This window comes from Triturus cristatus, chromosome 9 (genome assembly GCF_964204655.1).
Source record: "Triturus cristatus chromosome 9, aTriCri1.1, whole genome shotgun sequence".
NCBI classification, from domain to species: Eukaryota; Metazoa; Chordata; class Amphibia; order Caudata; family Salamandridae; genus Triturus; species Triturus cristatus.
In genome coordinates this window covers 1,149,042,036-1,149,064,499 of record NC_140592.1, presented here as the reverse complement: position 1 = coordinate 1,149,064,499, position 22,464 = coordinate 1,149,042,036, and the positions used below count along the sequence as shown (strand labels likewise).

Genomic DNA, 22,464 nt, shown 5'->3' with positions numbered 1-22,464 from the left:
ATAACCTCAAATACCACGGATTCTGCCTCTTATTTTTCTGAGTTATTCTTACTAGACTTTTACCGTATAAAAATAGTACAGGTAATTTAAATATTTACCACAAGTGGGTTATGTAACTGGTTGCTATCAAAAAAATTCTAGAGTTGTACAATGATTGGGCTTTCAATGTGTTTTAAGGATAGAAACAGGGCTAAAGTTTGCCGGATTCGTGACTGTTGTATAAATGTAATCTCTGAGTCATCAAAATAGGTTTTCTTCCAGCTTCTTTCCAAAAGGCTCAGCTAGGATCTTTCCGCTCCGAGCGCAGGGGTAAACTATTTTCACATTTGCCCTGTTCTTTATGGGCTTACATTCTTTAGGGTTTAAGGTGTCTAATGCACAAGCCATGACAGTATTAAACTCTTCGAGATGCATCTGGTGTCTGGAGAAAACTGTGACTCTACTGTAGTTATTTTGCAAACAACTTTCATCTGATCTAGGAGCTCTAATCATAACATGAGAAGAAAATGGAAGTAACATCAGATTCTCAAACATACTTGTAAAATGTCATGTCCTCATTTTAATACTCTATCCTGTAGTGGTAATATAACTTCTGTTCTTATAATCTGAATAATGGCCTCCACAAACAGAATAAAGACATAAATATGGATACAAGTCAGATAGGGAATACCTCTAAACAGACTCAAGACAAAACAAGATTAAAATAGGAACCCATAGGGAGACTGCAGACAAGATGGAAAAAGTTAAACTAGATCAAAAGAAGAGCTAACTGAGAAGAAGAGATGCATCAACATAGACATGGGAATTCAGAAAAATGTGCAGAAGAACTAACAGTGAGACAAAGACAGATTAACAACAGAAAGGAATGAGTAGAAAGTTCAGAAAAAGAGGAGGCTGACTCCTCTTCAGATAAGGACAAAGAATCCCTTTGTGTATCAGTTAACCCCACAGAACATTACCTCCTTCATTGACAGCGTTGCGCATCTCATAGCTATTGATGGTGCCTGAACGATCAGCATCATAGCGTGCAAAGATTTTCTGTAAGAAAAGGGATTATTGGTGAATTTACATATTGAAAAAAATGCCTCATTAATGTTAGCCAGTAGAGAAACCAGCCAAGTACCTGGGCGGAGTGCTAGCATATCTGGAAGAGGTGAACACTGAAGAACAGGAACAGAAACTCCCGCAGGGTTGGCTGCTAGTGAACAGACCTTCTGGCACTGGTTGTTGGATCTGAACAACCTGACAGTCATTGTTTGTAATTGAGCCTGGCAAGTGTAGGTTAATCGCAGCAAATCTTTTGAGTGACGTAATGTGACTTTCCACACACTATAGTAGCGAGTGCTAGCCTGTTTGTAAACTCTCAGTTAAGAGAAAAAAAGACACCGGCTTTAGAAACTCATGTACATGCTGGGCCATTTTGATCTAGTGGTGAAGTTGGGGCTAAAGCCAAAATCAACTGGTTCAACAGCTAAAACCACTTGACAAAATGTCACCCTCAACCTATACAAAGAACATTGTATCCTTGAGGGCACCAGAGAGAAGCAGGACTGAAGAGTACAAACAGCTGTTTCTATACCGCAGCTATCAAGAGAACATGGTAGTGCTCAGTAGGGACTGCCATCCTGATTCCTCCCAGGTAACACGCTTCCTTATCTAATGCCGTATCTGTGACTGTGGTGAAACAGGTGCGTTTCCCAAGAGATAGAATTGGTACTAGGGCTCACCAGCTGGGGTGGTCTTACTGGAGCATATAGCACTGTTTCATTTCCCGTCATAAGATGCGCTGCATACAATAAACTTGTGGCATGCACATTAACCCTTATGACATTCTTAATTCTAAAACATGCACAAAACCTTTTTGATGGCAGGCATGAATAACTACACTGCTCTGTATCTGCTAGAGTGATCGCATGATGCAGAAATATGTGTTATACATGATGTTGAAAATGTTTATAATTCTGTATATTATAAACAGGATAGTAGCCCCTTCAGGCGAGCTCTAATTGAGCTAGACCTCAATTAGAGGGAGAGCGAGATTTTCTCAAGTCAAGCTAGTGCAGGCTGACGTCAGGCTCGCACTACTTCGGTGCGCTGTGGTGGGTATCAGGCTGTGATGGCACCTGGAAAGGTCAGGTATGTTAATTCAGGCAGACTAGTACAGGTCTGGGTTGAGTTGGGATACTGAAAGGTGAGTGTGGTCTGCTAGAGGGTATCATGTAGTGAAGTCACCAGTTTTTGTGGTCTCGTGGAAGGCTTACAGCTTTGTATGGAATTGTTTCAGGTTTGGATGTGTTCTAGGAAGATGTGTGGTCCCTCCTAGTAGGATGGGGTGGTGAATGATTGAGCAGTGGGGATCCCTGGTGGGCTAGGGAAGGCTGTTTTCTTGCTGGGACCAGCACTTAGTTGGCTGCCTCGGTCTTTTAAACTGAACAAGCAATGTGACTGGCTGAGGTATTCTCCTTGCTATACTGCTTGCTTGTGAGCTGGCAGGGCAGTATCCCTGCAGGCTATTCCAGGCTCCATGTGTGCTGGGCCAGCACTAAGCAGGGTTATCTCATCTTTTTCCAGAATGTTCCTTCTCAGACTCCTAAGTCAGGAATTCTTAGGAAAGTAAATGCCAGCCTAAATCAATTGAAGGACATTTACTTTAAATTGTAATACAATAAACTCTGGAGTTTTCAAATGCAAATTAAGGTGCCTACGTTTTTTTAGATAATGCAGGACCCTCCTGCGAGAGCTGGCAGTGGTTTGAACAATAGGCATGTATCCCGCCTTGTCAAGGTTCCAACTTGTTCCAGGTTATATGTTACAGGAAAATGCATGCTGGGCAGAGGCTGGGTAAATAAATTCCTTCTTAAAAGGCAGGGAAAGGCCGACTGTATTGGACTATATAGTGAATTGGTTTATACAACGTGCTATATCGAGCAGATGTCCGTCTGTGTGGATGCTGCCATTTGAGTTTGACTCCAAATCTATTGAGTTTAGGGTGCCTCCGGGCTCTGCCTTAAGTTTGACATTGTTTAATGTCTCTTCAACCCTGGTGGAATCCTTTCGAGTGCAGGTCATATCTTACGCTGACATCACACAAATCATTCTTACTTGGGATGGAAACATCTCTAGTGCCGAAAATAGATTCAAGTGTGTCTGTTAGCAGTGTTCCAGTAGATGTGCCAGAGTGATCTCCAGTGCAACACGAGTAATACAGAGGTACTCTTTTATTGCATCCTTCCCAATTTGTGGGTTGGTGAGGTTTGTCCTAGTTCTGTACCATCTCCTCCGAACCCCACTTAGTGGTTAGGAATCTGGGAGTGAAATGAACAACCACCTGCTCTAAAAGACACAGTTGGAGATAGTAGTCGGGACATTTTTTGGCCTTCTCTGGTTTCTGAGGAAGCTCTTGTTCCTGCTCCCGGCACCTTGTCAAGGGGATTGTAGTCCATACCCATATAATCCTGGCTGGACTATGCCAATGTATACTGGATTCTCCCTTTGTACCAACTTAAGAGAATCCAGTTGTTGCAGAACTCTGCAGCCCAGCTCCTGCTTAATATTCTGGGAAACATCCTTGTTCAGGTCCATCTCAAGGAGTTGCACTGACTTCCCATCTGGGCGAGAATAAAGTGACTGGTGCTAGCCCACAGAGCTTTCTATGGACTAGGCCCCAACTATCTAACTAAGCGACTTCCTCACTATCAACTATCCAGAACTTTACGCAGATGCCTTGCTGGCAGTGGTGCCTAAGAGGAAGAAATAGGGAGGCACCTCTTTCTCTGTGCTAGCTGCTACGAGATGGAATGCTCTTCCCCTGCACCTTCATGCTATTAAGGATTCTGGCTTGTTTAGACACAACTTGAAAACCTGGCTTTTTAATGGTGCCTTTTAGTTTATGTTCCTATCCTGTGAGATCAGCGGTCAATGTACCTTTAGTGCTGGGATACTCTATAGAGTAGCCGTGCGCTTTACAAGCTCTATTTGATTTGACTGATTGATTGATTTAAAAGCTAACTGAGAGACAAGATCTTGATTAGAAAGCTTGGCTAACTTGCCCATTATGAGGTCAGAGTGCCCCTATAAGAGATCTTCCTGTTCCTTTTGTCACAGAAGTTAATGGGGTGGTTTAGTTCGAATACTTGCAAACAGCAAATAAAGAGAACTTTTTGGCATGGTCTAAACAAGCCAAAGGAACCGCTGAAAACGCTGTTGCTAAATTTCTATCTTTAACCAGATCTAGTATGTTATTCAGATTATGAGAGTGGACTGGGATGCACTATTTCAAGTCTAGATCACCCATACATATCAGAACATCACGAGGCATTTCAGGGATTGAAGGTTCTTTGCAACGTCTAGCTTTTCCATCTGTAAAGGCTTTATTTGAAATTTTCCATAGGATCAACCACATATATCAGTTTGGAAGGAGTTCAAAGTGCGAAGAAAAATAAGTTAGGCACATATCTTCTTTTCAAACTGTTAGATCACTAAGGATTTTTTTTTTATTTCAACAGTTTTACAGTGCATGGATCAAATTCTCAAGAGTCTATGGTTTGCTTAAAATATCAACAGTCGTACAGAAGCAGAAAACGTACACTTGCCTGATATCCTGAGCTTTTTCCAGCAAAACTTTTCCAAAGCAGTTTTCCTCACTGGATACCTGAAACCACAGACTCCTGATCCAAACCTAGCTGTCTGAATTTGCTAGATTTGCAGAGAATCATCACTTCTTCCCCTCTGTTGGCATTGCCAGATCCTCTCGATTTCAACTCATGAATAAGGCAATTTCTAAGTAGACTTCTAAATGTGAAGGTCACTTTTCCTTTTATGCTCAGTCTGTAGCACCAGGCCGGCCTCATCCACTTGCTACAAAGTCTACCTTTTCACTTTGGTCCTAGTTAAAAAATACTCCGTAGTAGAAGCTTTTCTCACATTTTGCCATTTTCATTATATTTGTAATGGTTCACTCATCCTTCTTTGTCAAGGTTTAGCTGCATCAGCTTTAACTGAAAATGTTACTATAACTTGATTTCCTCTATTCCATAACTTTTTAGTGGCGAATATTGAACCGATAATTAATGTGCTGATTCTACATTTAATTTTTATTATATTTAAAATGTAAATTTTATTTTTAATGTTTACTGTACTGTGTGTTTTGGACCTTACTTTCTAAACTAGTAGTTTTGAAATATTGACACGTACACCCCTATACCTTGTCTGAGAGTAAATCTTTAGAAAGTCTTATTCTTACTGCGAGGTGAATGGAGAGTACTTTCAGGAAGTTGTTGGATGTCTATGTGGGGATCTGCAGTCAAGGGTGTGAAGAGCGCTTATTAAAACACTTATAAAAATTCAGGGGATTTCTTATACTAACAATCAATAGCAGTCGTTTGGTTTTCTGACAATATACTCACCTTGTTCTTTTTCACATTTGCGTTCCAACAGAAGCCGCCACTGTCACATGAATATCCCGCCGTTTTTTCTCGGCGCCGCTGCCCCAGGCGCACACTCCCACTCCCGCCTCCTCCTTCAGTCCCGCCCCCCCTCCCTGCCCATTGGCCACCCCGCTCCCGCCTCCCGCTGACCCTCCCTCCCGGCTCCTTATTTAAGGGGACCCCGCGGGCTGGTCAGTGCGACCCCCTGTGCCTTCACAGACGGACGCTCCCTCCCACTGCTGCTACCTACCTGCCTCCGCTGCCTGACGCCTGTTTGCCGCTCCTCACCACCTACCTGACGCCGCTGCCTGCATCTGGCCTCCGCCTCCCAGGTAACGCCTGCTGCTTCCTGGTCGCTACCCACGCCGCTACCTTCACTCCTCACGCCCGCTGACCACCGCCACTTACCTGGTCACTCCTTGGGCTCCGTCGCTTCCCGCCGGTTTTCCCACCGTTTTTTCTCGGCGCTGCTGCCCCAGGCGCACACTCCCACTCCCGCCTCCTACTTCAGTCCCGCCCCCCCTCCCTGCCCATTGGCCACCCCGCTCCCGCCTCCCGCTGACCCTCCCTCCCGGCTCCTTATTTAAGGGGACCCCGCGGGCTGGTCAGTGCGACCCCCTGTGCCTTCACAGACGGACGCTCCCTCCCACTGCTGCTACCTACCTGCCTCCGCTGCCTGACGCCTGTTTGCCGCTCCTCACCACCTACCTGACGCCGCTGCCTGCATCTCGCCTCCGCCTCCCAGGTAACGCCTGCTGCTTCCTGGTCGCTACCCACGCCGCTACCTTCACTCCTCACGCCCGCTGACCACCGCCACTTACCTGGTCACTCCTTGGGCTCCGTCGCTTCCCGCCGGTTTTCCCGCCGTTTTTTCTCGGCGCCGCTGCCCCAGGCACACACTCCCACTCCCGCCTCCTCCTTCAGTCCCGCCCCCCCTCCCTGCCCATTGGCCACCCCGCTCCCGCCTCCCGCTGACCCTCCCTCCCGGCTCCTTATTTATGACGCCCCCTCCGCGACCGCGCAGCGGACGCGCGCAGCGGGAGCGCCTTATGTGCGCCGAAGGTGCGTCAAAGGTAAGCCCGTCTGCGCCCGTCCGCGCCTGGACCGCACCCAGCGCCAGACCCCCTGGTCCCCGCACCCGCCAGCCCCCCCACAGGACCTACGACTTCGCCACGCTCTTCGCTCTCAACACCACCCGAACTCCCGGATGCTACAGAGCGACCCCTCGACGCACCCATGGACCCTTCGTCTGCCGCTCCTGCAACTTCTCCTGCCTCCGATCCTGCACCACACCCACCGGGACTGGAAGCAGTAATCACCTGAAGTGCATCCTTCTGAACACCCGCTCCGTCCACAGACACGCCGTTGAGCTCTGGAACCTCCTCGACAACGCATCCCCTGACGTCGCCTTCCTCACGGAAACCTGGATGAACGCCTCCTCAGCCCCCGACATCGCCATAGCCATCCCGGACGGCTACAAGATCAGGAAAGACCGCATCAACCAGACCGGAGGAGGCATCGCCATCGTACACAAGAGCACCATTCGCATCTCGACTGACTCCATCAACACATTCAGCGCTGCCGAACACCTCCACTTCCAGATCCACACCGACCCCAAGACGACCCTCAGAGGCACCATCATCTACAGACCCCCGGGACCACGGGCACAGTTCTGCGATGACATCACGGACTTCATCAGCCCACACGCCCTCCACTCCACCGACTACATACTCCTCGGGGACCTCAACTTCCACCTGGAGAACACCAACGACCGCAACTCCACCACTCTGCTGGCCAACCTGGCCAACCTCGGACTGAAGCAACTGGTCAACACCCCCACGCACTACGCCGGCCACACGCTCGATCCTATCTTCTCCTCCAGCAAGCACGTCTCCTTCAGTCACTCCACCGGACTCCACTGGACCGACCACAGCTGCGTCCACTTCAGCTTCGCAAAGAACACGGCCCACCACCACCCGAGGCAGGTTCCACACAGAAACTGGAGCAAGATCACCGCCGACCAGCTCACCGCCTCCCTCAGCCAGAACCCTCCGGCCAGGACACCGGATCCTAACACAGCAGCCCGCAACTTCACGCAGTGGCTGTCCACTAGCGCCGACAACCTCGCCCCACTGAAGGACCCACTCACCAGGCCCAGAAGCAAGAAGGCCCCCTGGTTCACCGACGAACTCAAGGACTCCAAGAAGGCCTGCCGCACCCTGGAGAAGGCCTGGCTCCTCGACAAGACCGCCGACAACATGGCCGCCCTCAAACTCGCAACCCGCAGGCATCACCAGCTCATCCGCACCACCAAGAGGAAATCTCTGAAGGAACGACTGGACAAGAACGCCCATGACAGCAAGGAGCTCTTCAACATCGTCAAGGAATTCTCCAACCCCAGCACCGGCAACAACGACATCGCCCCCTCACAGGACCTCTGCGACTCCCTCGCCTCGTACTTCCACCGCAAGATCGCCGACATTCACAGCAGCTTCGGCGCTCACCCCCTGCACCCATCGTTCGAACCCACACTCCCAGCCGCCATCCTCCGGACATGGACCGAGGTGACCCCTGAAGATCCAACTCGCATCATGAACACCATCCACTCCGGATCCCCGACCGACCCGTGCCCCCACCACGTCTTTAACAAAGCGGCCCCCACCATCGCACCCCACCTCCGAGACATCATCAACGCCTCCTTCAACACAGCAACCTTCCCGGAGAGCTGGAAGCACGCCGAGCTCAGCGCCCTGCTGAAGAAACCAACAGCGGACCCAACCGACCTCAAGAACTTCCGCCCCATCTCGCTCCTTCCCTTCCCGGCCAAAGTCATCGAAAAGGTCGTCAACAAGCAACTGGCCGCCTTCCTCGAGACGAACGGATCCCTCGACCCGTCACAGTCCGGATTCAGAACCAACCACAGCACCGAGACCGCTCTCATCGCAGCCACGGACGACATCCGAGCCCTGCTCGACAAAGGTGAAACAGCAGCACTCATCCTCCTAGACCTCTCCGCGGCATTCGATACGGTCTGTCACCGCACCCTAGTACAACGCCTCCACGACACCGGCATCCAAGGGAAGGCCCTAGACTGGATCACCTCATACCTCTCCGGAAGAACACAGAGTACGCCTGCCCCCGTACCGCTCGGAGGCCACCACGATCATCTGCGGCGTCCCACAAGGATCATCGCTCAGCCCTACGCTCTTCAACATCTACATGAAACCTCTAGCGGCCATCGCTCGCCAACACAACCTGAACATCATCTCCTACGCCGACAACACCCAGCTGATCCTCTCCCTCACCAGAGACCCCGACACCGCCAAAGCAAACCTCCACGAAGGGATGAAAGACGTCGCCGAATGGATGAAAGACAGCCGCCTAAAGCTGAACACGGACAAGACAGAAGTCCTGATCCTGGGACCATCACCCTCCGCGTGGGACGACTCCTGGTGGCCCCCGGCCCTAGGCACTGCACCCAAACCAACGGACCACGCACGCAACCTGGGCTTCATCCTGGACTCCACTCTTTCGATGACCAGACAAGTCAACGCCGTCTCCTCATCCTGTTTCCTCACACTCCGCATGCTCCGCAAGATCTTCCAATGGATCCCGACCGAGACGAGGAAAACAGTCACCCAGGCCCTCGTCACCAGCAGACTGGACTATGGAAACACCCTCTACGCCGGAACAACAGCCAAGCTTCAGAAACGCATCCGCTCGACTCATCCTGGACATCCCTCGACGCAGCCACATCTCGAGCCACCTCAGAGACCTGCACTGGCTCCCGGTCAACAAAAGGATCACGTTCAGACTCCTCACCCACGCACACAAATCCCTCCACGACCTGGGCCCAAGGTACCTCAACGACCGCCTGACCTTCTACTCGCCCACCCGCCAGCTACGGTCCGCGAACCTCGCCCTCGCCGTCGTCCCCCGCTTCCAGAGAGCCACCGCCGGAGGAAGATCCTTCTCTTACCAGGCGGCAAAGACATGGAACTCCCTGCCGGTCCACCTGCGGCGGACCCGGGACCACCTCGCCTTCAGGAAACAGCTCAAGACCTGGCTGTTCGAGCAGTAGCAGACCCCCCTCCCCTAGCGCCTTGAGACCCTTTCGGGTGAGTAGTGCGCGATATAAATGCCATGATTGATTGATTGATTGATTGAATACACTGAGCATAAACTATCAGAACAGAGTGGAAAGAATCGCTCAACTTTACCTGCCAGTGCTTGAGCTTTTTCCAGAGGTGCTGGAACTCCTCCAGGTTAAGCTTGCCAGTGCCATCCGTCTGTGGGAAGTTTAGGTTAAGGAGGAAGTGAACATAAGAAACATACTTGGCATGATTCATTGTAATCCTGGACAAATCTATGTCCTAGTCCACTAATATTATTTCCTGATATTGTTTCCCAGTTCACTATGTTGACTTTGAAAACTACCATTTCAGAGTTAGGAATACACAGAGGAAGTGGAAAGGAAGCAGGTGGGAGACTTAGGGAAAAAGTACAGGAGAGTGGCTTGAGTGGGGAAGAAGAATCCATAAAATATCTGATTTGAACCTGCAAGGGTTTCCAGAATAAGTGATTGAAGGGATAAATCGTTAATTTCTTCTGGTGCTGAAGCAGTTTACTAAGGTTAGCTAGAGCGAGTCCTCAAAGTCTGTAGAAAGTTGCCGCTGACAGCAGAGTTGCATTGGTTAACCTTACTGGTCTTGCTGTCAGGGTTGCAAGATTGCTTTTAATTTAGGAATCAGTGCTTTTTGTAGATTGTAATCTACTTTTGCCTCAATGGAACCAATTAACAAACACATGCTAAAATTGATGAGTAAAAGGAAAACCAAGGATTGGAAACATAATGCGGGCATGGGGTCATCAAGCACCCATTTTCTGTGAAGTCCATGAAGATTCTTTCTGCATTCATCTTGGCCAAGATTGATGGGGGTGCTTTGTGGTTTAATCACAGTGTTTTGAAATTTATGCATGCATACACCAGCAGCCAGAGAACATTTTTAATGCTGGTTTGAAGTTTCTAAAGGGGACCAAGTTCTGCAATCCCAGCCGCAATATTTTCTTCTGAGTTGTGTCAGTCTAAGTCCAAACCGTAAAGAATCCAGGGGTATGGTTTGATGAACAGCTTTGTGTTTCAGACTAAATAAACAAAGTGACATTGTCCTGTTTTTACCTACTAAGGACTTTGAGAAAGATATTTCCTTTGATCCCTGTGTACATGCAGAAATCTGTTGTTGTTGCGTTAGTTTTATTACGTATTGATTACTGTAATGCCCTTTATGTAGGCATACAGAAATAATCACTTGCTTAAACTTCAGTCACTTCAATACGCGGCTGCTCGCCTTCTTTTGAAGATTCACAAGTTTGATTCAATTTCTAATGGCATCCGTGATTTACATTGGTTGCTGGTGTCTAATAGAATCAAATTTAAGGTCCTCTGCATTATCCACAAAGCCTTGCACGACGGAGTTCCTGTATATTTCTGAAAACCCTGTTCGGAACTTAAGATCGGGAATTGCCAAACTTATAGTTGTCCACAAAATAAGAAGAGCAAGATGGGGAAGAAGAAGTTTTTCTCATATGGTCTGTAAGCTGTGGAACGCTTTGCCTCTTGTTTTGAGATCTCAGACCAACTTATCTTCTTTTCGAAACTACTGAAAACATGTTTTTTCTCCATTCCCTCCTTATAATCTGTTACTTATCTTAATGGCTGTTATTTTAGCAGGAACGTTTAGCGCTAAGATGCCTTGGCAATAGTTCCCTATAGAAATTTCTTTCACCATCACTTACCCCAAAATGTACCCTAACCTATTTAGAATTAAACAGTGCATTGAGAACAAGGCTACCCTGAATACATACCAAATTACATCCTTTATCAGTTACTTATGTTTAAGAACAGCCATTCTTATATCCTATATCAGCTTAGACTCTGTTTCACTATGTTTTTGACTGAGCTGTACAGCCCATCTATTAATTCCAATTTGAATGCGAGATGCTCCACACTTGACAAATGCCCTGATGATGACCCTGGAATTTAAAACCTGAGGGGCTCATTTATGAGGCCCCTTGCGGCACCCGAACGTCACTTTTTTGACGTTCCAGTGGCACAATGTGCCCCAGCATAATTACATGGCCACGTAAAGCCACTTTACGCGGCTTTTCATGGCCTTGTAAATATGTGCCCCTTTCATACAGAACACTGCGTGAAAGGGGCGTTCCATGGGTGTTGCTGTGTGTGTTCTCACGCAACACCTGGGGAATCTGACACATTCCCCAATTTACTAGTAATTGAAAACCTCGGAATGCTCAAAATCTAACGCCACCCCAGGGGTGGCGTTAGGGAGGTGCAACGAGCAAAAATGTTTTTATTTCTCCTCATTTTTCCTTTTTCTATGTGTGCTGCATTCTGACAGTGTACGTAAAAAAACGAATTTAGCATTCCACAATATGGATTATCCTTTCGTAAATTATGTGCACTTTTACCTTCTCTTTTGGTGTTGCTCTTATTTTGAATGTTATCCAACACTTGTAGCACCTTAGTTGAATATAATTTTCACTGTGGACTGAGGATTACCATATCTAGTTCACTTATTCTTTCTGTGTCAAGGTTCAAAATGAAAACATTGCTTAGTAACAGCAGATAAACTTTCAGTATGATATATGGTATCTAGAAACAAATATTATTTAAAATAGTTATTTGATGATTTCAGAAGACCCAGTGTTATTTACTAATACAGTACTTTGCATGTTTACTTGAGTCTGCCTTAAATATTAAAGGTGTTTCATTAATTAACGCATCCGATAAACATATTACACAAACCAAGCCTGGATAAAATTACAGAGGGGGCACATTGGCATTTATCAAAGCCTGTAAGCAAAAATACACCCTTGATGAGAATTCTTATGTTAAAATGTCAGGTTTAGCAGTTGCCTGTATGTGATGGTGGAAAGACGTATTTTCATGGAATTATATTCCCAGGTGTTTGACCAATAGGCATGGTACTAGGCTTGGGACAAAACTCTCTGACCTGTGATCTGGTGTCAGACTATATCTGTCACCACAAGAATCTTTTTTTTGCCACTTAGTTTCAAAATGTTTGTTTGCATCCACAATACCCTGACAAAAGGCAGGAGACTAAAGCAGTAAGAATGGAGGAAACTGGACCATAAACCTAATGCATTTATTGAGAGTGATACACTAGGTTTCTTGGCACAAGTAGCAAGACTAGGGGAATATACTGAAGACTAGCGCTTTGAGCTTAGACAAGACGTTTATTAGAGAGCGCACCCTCAAAGACAGGACAAGGCATTCCATAGCAGAAGGTCTCAGGACTGAAAGGCCCTGGTCATCTATAATTGTGTTTTAGAAATAAAGGATCGGAAGCAGGTATAAAAAGTGAACGGTTTATAATTTGCGCAGCTTTGAAGTAGATGGCTATTAGGACAGCTAAGGGATACATTAGTATTAGTAAATAGTAAAAAAAAAAAAAATCCACACATCACTCCATAAATGATGACAGGAGGTTCTGAAGAGAAAGAAGGCAAAGCCAAACTTTGCTTTTATACATTCAGAAACGATCCATCAAGACCAAAACAATGCCACCCATAACTACTACCACAACGTGTGCTAGCAAGATGCCATTAAAATGGCACCAAATGCTCTGTTAGATCTACTAAGAGCAAAGCTGGCATTGACCATCTGCCACAGTTTACCTATCAAAGCTATGAAAACAAGTTACTTACCTGTAACTGTAGTTCTCCAGTATTGGAGCTTTCATAGATTCACATGCCTGAATCAGAATAGCGAGCAGTAAATCATAGCACATTTTTTGTTACCCAAGACCTGGAACAAGGGAACATATGTAGTGTGATAAAAGCGGTCTTCCTTTACCAATACACACAGAAAAAACACTCTGCAAATTGCATATAATACAATAAACAACAATAAAATGTGCAAATGTGACCAATAAAGGAAGGAGGAATGGTAAAGAGGGCTCCCCGTTACTGGATAAGGTTCCTCAGCACCGCTTCTCCCACCGCCACATCTCTTCCTGTGGCTGCATCCAAGAGTAAAGCCTGGTGAAGGTGTGCGTACTTGTCCAGGTCGCTGCCCTGCAGATATCCTGGATCGGAACTCCCGCAAACAAAGCAGTGGAGGTGGACACTGCTCTTGTCGAATGGGCACGGACTCGTGCATTCAGAGGTCGTCCAGCTGCCTGATGACAATACTCTATTGCACTGGAAATCCATCTGGCAATTCCCCTTTTTGACAAAGGGAAACCCTTCTTGGGTGCGCTGAAGGCGACAAAAAGTTGTGAAGACTTGCGGAAAGGTCTAGTCTTTTGCAAAGAGCTTAAGACAGTGTTGGACATCCAGCGAGTGGAGAGCTCTTTCCGCCGCTGTTGTTGGTTGAGGAAAGAACCGTTTGAGAATTAGTGGCTCATTTAAATGAAAATCAGTTGGTACTTTTGGAATTAATTTTGGATTAGTCCTGAGTATCATTCTGTCCTCTTTGAATTGTAAGAAAGGGTCTTGGATCGTGAGAGCCCGTATTTCCCCCACTCTCCTCGCTGAAGTGAGCGCGATGAGAAGCACAACTTTCCACGACAAGAATTTAAGATCTGCCCTGTGTATTGGCTCGAAGGGCTGTTTCATTAATTGGGAAAGAACAATGTTCAATTGCCAGAGAGGCGGTGGTGGCTTTACTGGAGGAAAAACCCGGAACAATCCCTTCATGAATTGTTTGATGACTCTTGCGAACCACGGAGATGGTCCCGAGGAAGTCCTTCTGTAGCGTGATATTGCGGCTAGATGTACCTTTACAGATGCATGAGCCAAACCAGACTTTGCCAAAAGCAAAATGTATGGAATAATCTCGTGCGCTGCCGAGTTCAAAGGATGAATGGTACATCTTTTGCACCATAAGCAGAATCTCTTCCACAACAAGGAGGATGGCTTTTCCATTGATTTGAGCTCGACTGTCTCGGACCTAGGGGTGCTTAATGGCTAGGCTCAGGAGGGGTTGACGCGGGCACGTGGACAGCGGGGGGGGGTGGGGGTAGAGAGGGTGGTGGGGGGGGGGCTAGGGTAGTAAATGTTGAAGAACTGATTTCTCCTGCTATGTACATTGATGGTTGGATCTGCTACATGTTGCTATTTTATGTAACTGTGATTTATCGGTACGTTGGTTGGAAAAACTCAATAAAATATTCAATAAAAAAAATTAATTTAAAAAAGCAGAATCTCTTCCACTTCATCCTGTACATTTTGTTCGTACTATCTGCTCTGGCTCTCCATAGGATCTCTCTGCACTCCGCTGAGATATTTAGATGCTGAAATTCGCAGTGTTCAGGAGCTAGGCCACTAAGTGCAGTAATTTCGGGTCCGGGTGAAGCACTTCGCCCCGGGACATCGTCAGGAGTGACGGTATTGGCTGGAGGCGAATCAGGTTTTCCTCCGACTGTAGCAGAAGCTCTGTGAACCAGTGTTGCCTGGGCCACCATGGTGCTATCAGGATTATCTTGCACGGTTCCTTTCTGATCTTCATAAGAACACGTGGTAGGAGGGGAATTGGAGGAAAGGCGTAGGCAAAGACGCCTGACCATGCCATCAAAAACGCATTCCCCCAAGATCCCCGTTGGGAAGCCAGCTTGCGAAGAACTGGCATTTTTTGTTCTCCACTGTTGCAAAGAGGTCTACTGTCGGTTTTCCCCATCTTTGGAAGATGCCGTCTAGACTCCCCTGGTCGATCTCCCACTCGTGGCAGGGGAATTTGAGCCTGCTGAGAGTATCCGCCTTGACGTTCTGGTCCCCTGGGAGATGTTCCGCTGTTATGGATATCTTGTGTTACAGTGCCCATTCCCATACCTTCTGGGCTTCTTGAGACAGGGAGAGTGATCTTGTACCTCCCTGTTTAAGTAGTGCATTGCTGTCGTGTTGTCCGTTCTTATCAACACAGCTGATCCCTGTATCCTTGGTAGGAACGCTAGCAATGCTAAGCGGACGGCTCTGAGTTCCAAGAGGTTGATGTGCATTTGCTGTTTGTGCAACTTCCATGGACCGCTGACTTGGAGGTCCTGAAGGAACGCTCCCCAGCCTTCTAAGGACGCATCTGTCGTAATCACCAGTGGCGCTGGTTGTGTAAGGAATGAAAGACCCTGTGAGACGCTCCGCTTTTGGGTCCACCATGTTGCCGCGTGGATCATGGTCGGCGTTACCCTGACTATATTGTCGAATGATCCCTCCGCCTGACGCCATTGTAGATCCAGTTGCTCTTGCAACGGATGCATCCTTAGCCTGCAGAAAGGTACGAGGGGAATGCAAGATGATATCGTTCCCAGCAATGATTTGTACTTGCGTACTGAAAGACACTTTCTTCTTATAAAACTCTGGGATTGAGATATTATTCTCAGCTGCCTTTGCTTGGAGGTGAACGCTTTGTTTACCTCTGTGTCTAGTATCACTCCCAAGAAGGTGATGTTTCGTGTCAGATGAAGAGATGATTTTTCTTTGTTTTAAGTCAGACCTAACCTGGCAAACAGCTCCACGCAAGCCGTTGTTGACGACCGGGCCGATGCTGCTGATGGCGCTTTGACCAACCAGTCGTCGAGGTAAGGAAATACTTGGTGTTTGTTTCCTTAGAACAGCTGCCACTGGGGCCAGGCATTTCGTAAAAATTCTCGGGGCTGACTTCAGGCCGAAAGGCAGTACCTTGAATTGGTAATGCTCTCCGACCACCATGAACCAAAGGTACTGCCTGTGGGAAGGATGGATGGGGATGTGAAAGTACGCATCCTGTAGGTCCAATGTGGTCATATGATCTCCTGGATCTAAGAGCAGCATCTAGGAGGGAAACCATTCTGAAAGATTGTTTCTTGAGATAGGTGTTTAGGGACCTGATGTCCAAAATAGGACGCCATTGGAGAACGTTTTTCTTGACTAGAAAAAAACGGGAATAAAATCCCCTTCCTCTCTGGGAGTTCGGTACCGGTTCTATTGCTCTCTTACGGAGCATTGTCCGAATCTCCCAACGCATCTGATGTAACTGTTTGACCTCTTGATGTTTCGGCGGTGTACAAAGGGGCGTTTGCAGAAGTTCTAGAGTGTGTCCGAATTGTATTATGTTGATGTCCCATTGGTCCGTAGTTATTTGCTGCCAATTTTGAAGATAAGCAATTTTTCCACCCAGGGTAACATGTGTACGTAAGAGGAATAGGTGTAGCCGGAGTCAGAAAGTTGTCATTGTCGTTGGGTGTTGTCCTTCCCCTTCCGACCTCCTCGACCTCTAGGAGTAGATTTTGTGTAGCCTCCTGTTTGTCATTGTGTATGCTGCTGACGGTAGGGCTGAGATGAGGTGGAGTAAGAAGTGTATCTGCCTTCTTGGTAACCTCCTCTATAGGCGGATTGGCCCCTACCTCTAGAGCCTCGAAAAGGAACCTTCCTATATTGCAGCGTTCCCAGTGATTTTGCAGTGTCGGTATCTTTTTTGATACTCTGCAGAGCCTCGTCGATGTGTTTTCCGAACAAATCCTCTCCATTGAAGGGAAGGTCCAAGATTTTATTCTGGACTTCAGGCCTAAATGCTGTTGCTCTCAGCCATCCTTGCCGGCGTAAGACTGCCGCCCCTCCCAAAGATCTGGAGGCCGTGGTCGCAATGTCCATTGCGCAATCTATGACTTCAGCCGAAGTCTTTTCACCTTCTTGGAGGATCTTTTTGGCCTTCTGTCTACCAGCTTCTGGAATGCTGTTTATGTAAGGCGAGAGGTCACACCACATTTGCCTATCATACCTGCCCAGAATGGCCAGGACATTCGCTGCCTAAACTAGAAGGGCAGATATGGAAGAAAATCTCTTCCCCGCATTGTCCAAGCGCCTACCCTCTCTGTCGAGCTGATGGATTCCCCGATTTCTGCTGAGCCGCCTGGGTTATAACTGAGTCCGGCTTGGGGTGGCCTAGTAGACAAGCTGGAGCATCCGAGGGCGCTTTATATTTCTTGTCCAGCCTGGCGAGTACTGGAGTAACCGTTGCTGGTGTCTCCATGACTTTGAGACCCTCTTCCCATATATGACTGACAATTGGAAGAGACCGAACTGCCTTGCGATATGGCTCCTTGAAATCGTACAAGAAACATTCCGTTTTCTCAGATGACATGGTGAGCGCAAATCTCGTTGTAGCTCTCTCCATTAAATTATGGAACCCCCCGATGTCCTCCGGAGGAGAATCGACAGGTTTCGGTGAAGGAGAGGAAGGCGACGGAATGAGATAATCGTCCCACTCTTTACTAGGTTCCGTTATCTCTCCCTCTTCCTGTTCATCATCAGAGGTCACTGGATCTTGTTGAGACCTTGGTAGTAGTGACTTTCCTCAGGAGGTGTGGAGGCCGGCTTCTTGAATGAATGTTTGACTTTAGGGGGTGATTTTGAGGGCTCTGAGCTTGTCTTCTTTGTCCTCTTTGTATGTTTTACCCCTGAAGCATGACCCTTGCTCTCCTTTTCCTTACGTGGAGATTTTCAGGGACTGCGCCCAGAAGACCCAATAGAGGTCTTTTTAAGGGGTCGTTCCCCTGAGGTATGAGCCTGAGGAGATCTGCTTCTTTTCTGAGATCTCCTAAAAGTTGTAGACGCCTCATCACTGTCACTAGACATGACGTCTTTCCTGGTTTTACATTTTTGAAGCCATAGTAAAAGCCTTCCTTCACGATCCCTCAGTGTTTTATTAGAAAAGGTACGACATGCCTTACAGTCCTTTGCCTGATGGTCTGAATAAAGACAGTATATGCAATCTTTATGAGGGTCGTCTGTATATAGCCTTTTCTTTGAACAGGTAGCACAGGCTCTAAATAAACCTTTCTTCTCTTTGTCAGCCATTCTCAGGAGTTGGTGAAGAAAAAGGCAGTTATCAAAAATTATCAAATTAGTTGAAGAACTCTCAAATCCAGAGTGAAGTAGAAAAAACTGTAGAATTTGAGCAGAGCTCAAAGGAGACTCCTTAGCACAACGTGCAGTAGAAAATCCGAGGGGCAAGAGGTTCTCTCAGGAGTGTTCTAGAGGGTGAGAGGCTCTGATTGGTTCAGAGACAAGTTTGGTCCTTTTTTACATAACAAAGGTTATGGGTTGCAAAGGGGCAATGGGCCTAGGCCGCTTTTCAGTTTGCTATACTACTAAGCATTGTTTTTTTATGTACCGGAGACTACCGTCTCAACGATGAGGAATGATTCAGGCATGTGAATCTATGAAAGCTCCAATACTGGAGTAATAGCACTGTTCCTAGACTTCTGTATAATCTGAAGCCCCCCTGAGAAGAATTCATGGGGCTTTGGTTGAGCCTCAATGATTTCAGCTTATGAATGATTCCTTCCTATGAATAATCTTATTCATGATCTTATTCCATCTTATGAATGATCTTATTCTATCTTATGAATGGTTCTAGACTTCTGTATAATCTGAAGCCCCCCTGAGAAGAATTCATGGGGTTTGGTTGAGCCTCAATGATTTCAGCTTATGAATGATTCCTTCCTATGAATAATCTTATTCATGATCATATTCCATCTTATGAATGATCTTATTCTATCTTATGAATGGTTCCATCATGATTCAATGGTACTTTCCAAAAAATCAAAAAAGATAGCTTCAACAGCTTACCAGGTGAATGTTGCTTGGTAGGGTAGGTTTGAGAAAGGATCAAGAATCAAAGTCAGGATCACGTGGGCCACTATTCCTGTCACCTTTCTTAAGAGCCAACCTTTATTCACTGAACAACTATCAAAAGATATAAATGATTTGCATTGGGCCCAATTCACAAAAGTAATCTGAGACAAAATCCTAACTTTACAACTTTCGTTATTCACACAAGGCATTCAGGAGTATTAAAGTTAGAATTCCTAACTTTACTATTCCTAAATGCGTTTTGTGAATACCAAAAGTTGTAAAGTTAGGATTTTGTCTCAGATTACTTTTGTGAATCGGGCCCATTATATTTAGCTACTGCTGCAATACTTTTACTGATTGAGATAACTTTGAAGTTTGATGCTAATTCAATCCATATAGTTAGAGATGGTGTAAATGCTACCCTTCAGGTGTATTTTCTCTTTAAAGATTTTGAAAAACTTCCTAATGAGCATTATTAGCATCAACCTTTGCAGTATTTTATGAATATTGTTGCGAATAACAGTGCATACAGTGGGATTCTTTTAAATTCTAGACTTTTGATAATGACATAATGGTGCTCATGTTGCCTGATGGAGGGGGGACACATTTCTCAGACTTTGGGCTAGATTCTTAAAAGCATTTGTGTTTGCAAGATAAACATAGGTTGTAACAAAGCCACATTTAAAACCTCAAATATCAGATTCTTGTTCTGCCAGACACAGTGACAGTCCAGTTGCCTTACAATGGGCAGTTGTTTTGCCATTATGTCTACTGGACCCCGGCAGAAGCACAATTCTCAAAATTACTCTTCAACATCTTATTTTTGATGCTTGAATAACCCATCAAAAGGGGAAGACCTGGCCCTTCTTCTGTCACACACAACTTCAAATGTCGGACATGGGGCCCCTCAGACTCTCTCTAGTGTTTTCAGATATGGCATAAGAAGGATACGTCCATGAGGGCGATCATACTGCGGCAGGAGTCCAGCGTAAACTCTTCTACCTTCAAGTCTTTATCTGGATTAAAGGAAGAAAGAAATGCGTATCAGAATTAAATTCGAACTTGTGATTGCCCTTGACAGAACTCCCTTTATTGATTTACCCAGACACATTTCTAGGTATACAAAATCAACATGGTAAAAAATCTTCAAATTAAAAATCTAGATCATTCAAGTTTTTAGTTTAACAACCATATTGCATCACAAAATAGCTCACACCTGATAGTGTAGGCTTGCAGCAGTGGGAAAGTGCTGAAAACAAGCACACACTGCTCTGTGGGATTGTACTGGTGCAACATAATATTAACACTTTAATCTAACTGGTAGCAAGGCTCTGTCTACACATACAGCATGCTTTGCTTAGGTTGCATAACACTGTGAGATGTCTGGTTCTGTGACACGCTTTATAAGTACCTTCAAATCAATCCTCCAGGTACTATAACTGACATTTACAACACCATATATGGTGAGAACTAGATGGCATATCGGAGCCATCATCAAACAACATCTGTACTCACTAGTATTAAGAACTACAGTTCCACTCATCTTGGTAGTAATGCACAGTTAATGTGGAAAAGAAGTAAATGCATCAGAAAAACAAATCACTGAAAGACACTGTAAATCTGGGTTTTTCACAAACTAAAGCTACTAACAGCAGTACATGTCATTGCGTAGAAAAGGGTGGTAAACATTGACATGGAAACGATCTTACATTTGAGAAAGTATTTATTTAGATCACGTTAACACTGACTTAGGGACCTGAAGTGGGCAGAAGCAACCATGGCCAAATGAAATATAACCATAAGAAATTAAATAATTGAATTACCTAGCAATTACATTTGGGAAAGAAAATCTCGAAATAATTGGCCTGAGTTGTACTGAATAATGTACATTTTAAGAACAGTTGTTGGATAAACTAACATAAAAACAGCATAGAGTTGCATTAAAATCAGAAGCACTGCATTGCACAAATGGTAACATTTTTAGCCATTCCAGATTTAGTACGTCTAGCAGGCTGATAGTCATCAGGCACATTTCCCCACAAAATAACTGTTCAAGTGGAATGGTAAGCTTTGTGCTACAACACAAAGATGAACCAACAGTGCCATCCAGTACAACATTCAAAGACAATCACCCAAGCGTAAGCCATATAAAATACTTTTATGAAAAGATGGAGGCTAACATTCTGCAATATCCTTTATTGCACCCACTCACAGTAGCAACAAAAGAAAGAAGTTGAAACTCAGTAAAATTCTAAGAAATAATATAACACAGAATGTGCACCCATTGTCCTTCTTGTGCTGCTCACAAGGTAAGTAGCTCTTGCACTTTTCAAACATAGCTTTTGCCAATTTCTTTGCAAAAAAGGCTGGTTCTTGGGTCACCATGCATCTTTCGAGGCCCACGTAAGCATATAATGAATCCAGGCATTAGATGTGGTTTAAATTGCACATTGGCTGTGTAATCTTCATGCAAGATTTCTTAATTGATAATTCAGCATTCCTTAGTACACGTCACAAATGGGGCCTGATGGCAAGCATTTAATTTTAATGCATAGCCGATAAGTATATTAGTCTTACTATTGGTTAGGGGTGGGCGGAATTCGGATGTTCACTCCGTGCAGTTACATAAAAACTCCGCAAGATTCCATGGAGCTCCACCAACGGGCGGAAAATATGCATGGCATACTGCTTGTGGCTGCAATTTAGCGCCGGGAGCTTGAGCGGCGCTGGAAAAATCAGCAATAACCGCACTATGCGGCGCGCAAGCATGCGCAGACATTCAAGTTGATTTTGCTGCTGCTCGTGTAGAAAACCTACTCGAGCGGCAGCAAATCTACTCGAGAAGCAGGCCTCAGACTGTGACCGCCCACATTAGAAAAACGAGCTAGGAGATGCCAAATTCCACCAAGCGGCTAGTGGCAGAATTTGATCAGAACTCCACGTTACCAGAGTAACGCGCAGTTGCCAAATCCCACTAATACTGCGGGCGGAATAAAACATTACGCATATCCCTGCTTTTTGCACATGTAAATGAAACGTACATCCACAAAGAACTAACTTGTGGGCAGATTTCAAAGAATTGGAAACAGATGATTTTTCAATTCGCTGACTACAGACACTCCAACAATACGGCAGACTACGAGGAGTCGTAACAATGGGCAGGCACGTGAAATAAGGTATTCCAATAGGTGGTCATGCAAATGGAAGTCGAGAACACAAACTCAAATGTTTAGGAATATTCACAAACATTGTGCTAGTTGTTTTTTATCCCGAAAATGGATGCAATACCACCACTCTTGTAAGCCACACACATTAGTGTTTTATAGACTAGGAAAGGAAAAGGTACATATTTAATAAGGCTGTAAAGAAAAAACACAAAAAGAAA

The 22,464-nt window shown here is 45.9% G+C and overlaps 1 protein-coding gene across 8 annotated transcripts in view; it reads right to left on the bottom strand.

Annotated features, from left to right (window-relative positions):
* CAPN3 (calpain 3) overlaps positions 1 to 22,464 on the bottom strand; it is a 496,647-nt gene that overhangs the window by 40,640 nt on the left and 433,543 nt on the right. For all 8 annotated transcript variants that reach the window (XM_085627100.1, XM_085627104.1, XM_085627105.1 and 5 more), the window contains 3 exons: positions 20,031 to 20,095; positions 9,647 to 9,715; positions 960 to 1,038 (listed from right to left, as the gene is read on the bottom strand). In XM_085627100.1, the coding sequence (XP_085483226.1) occupies positions 960 to 1,038; positions 9,647 to 9,715; positions 20,031 to 20,095 (213 nt within the window). The remainder of the gene's footprint in view (positions 1 to 959; positions 1,039 to 9,646; positions 9,716 to 20,030; positions 20,096 to 22,464) is intronic.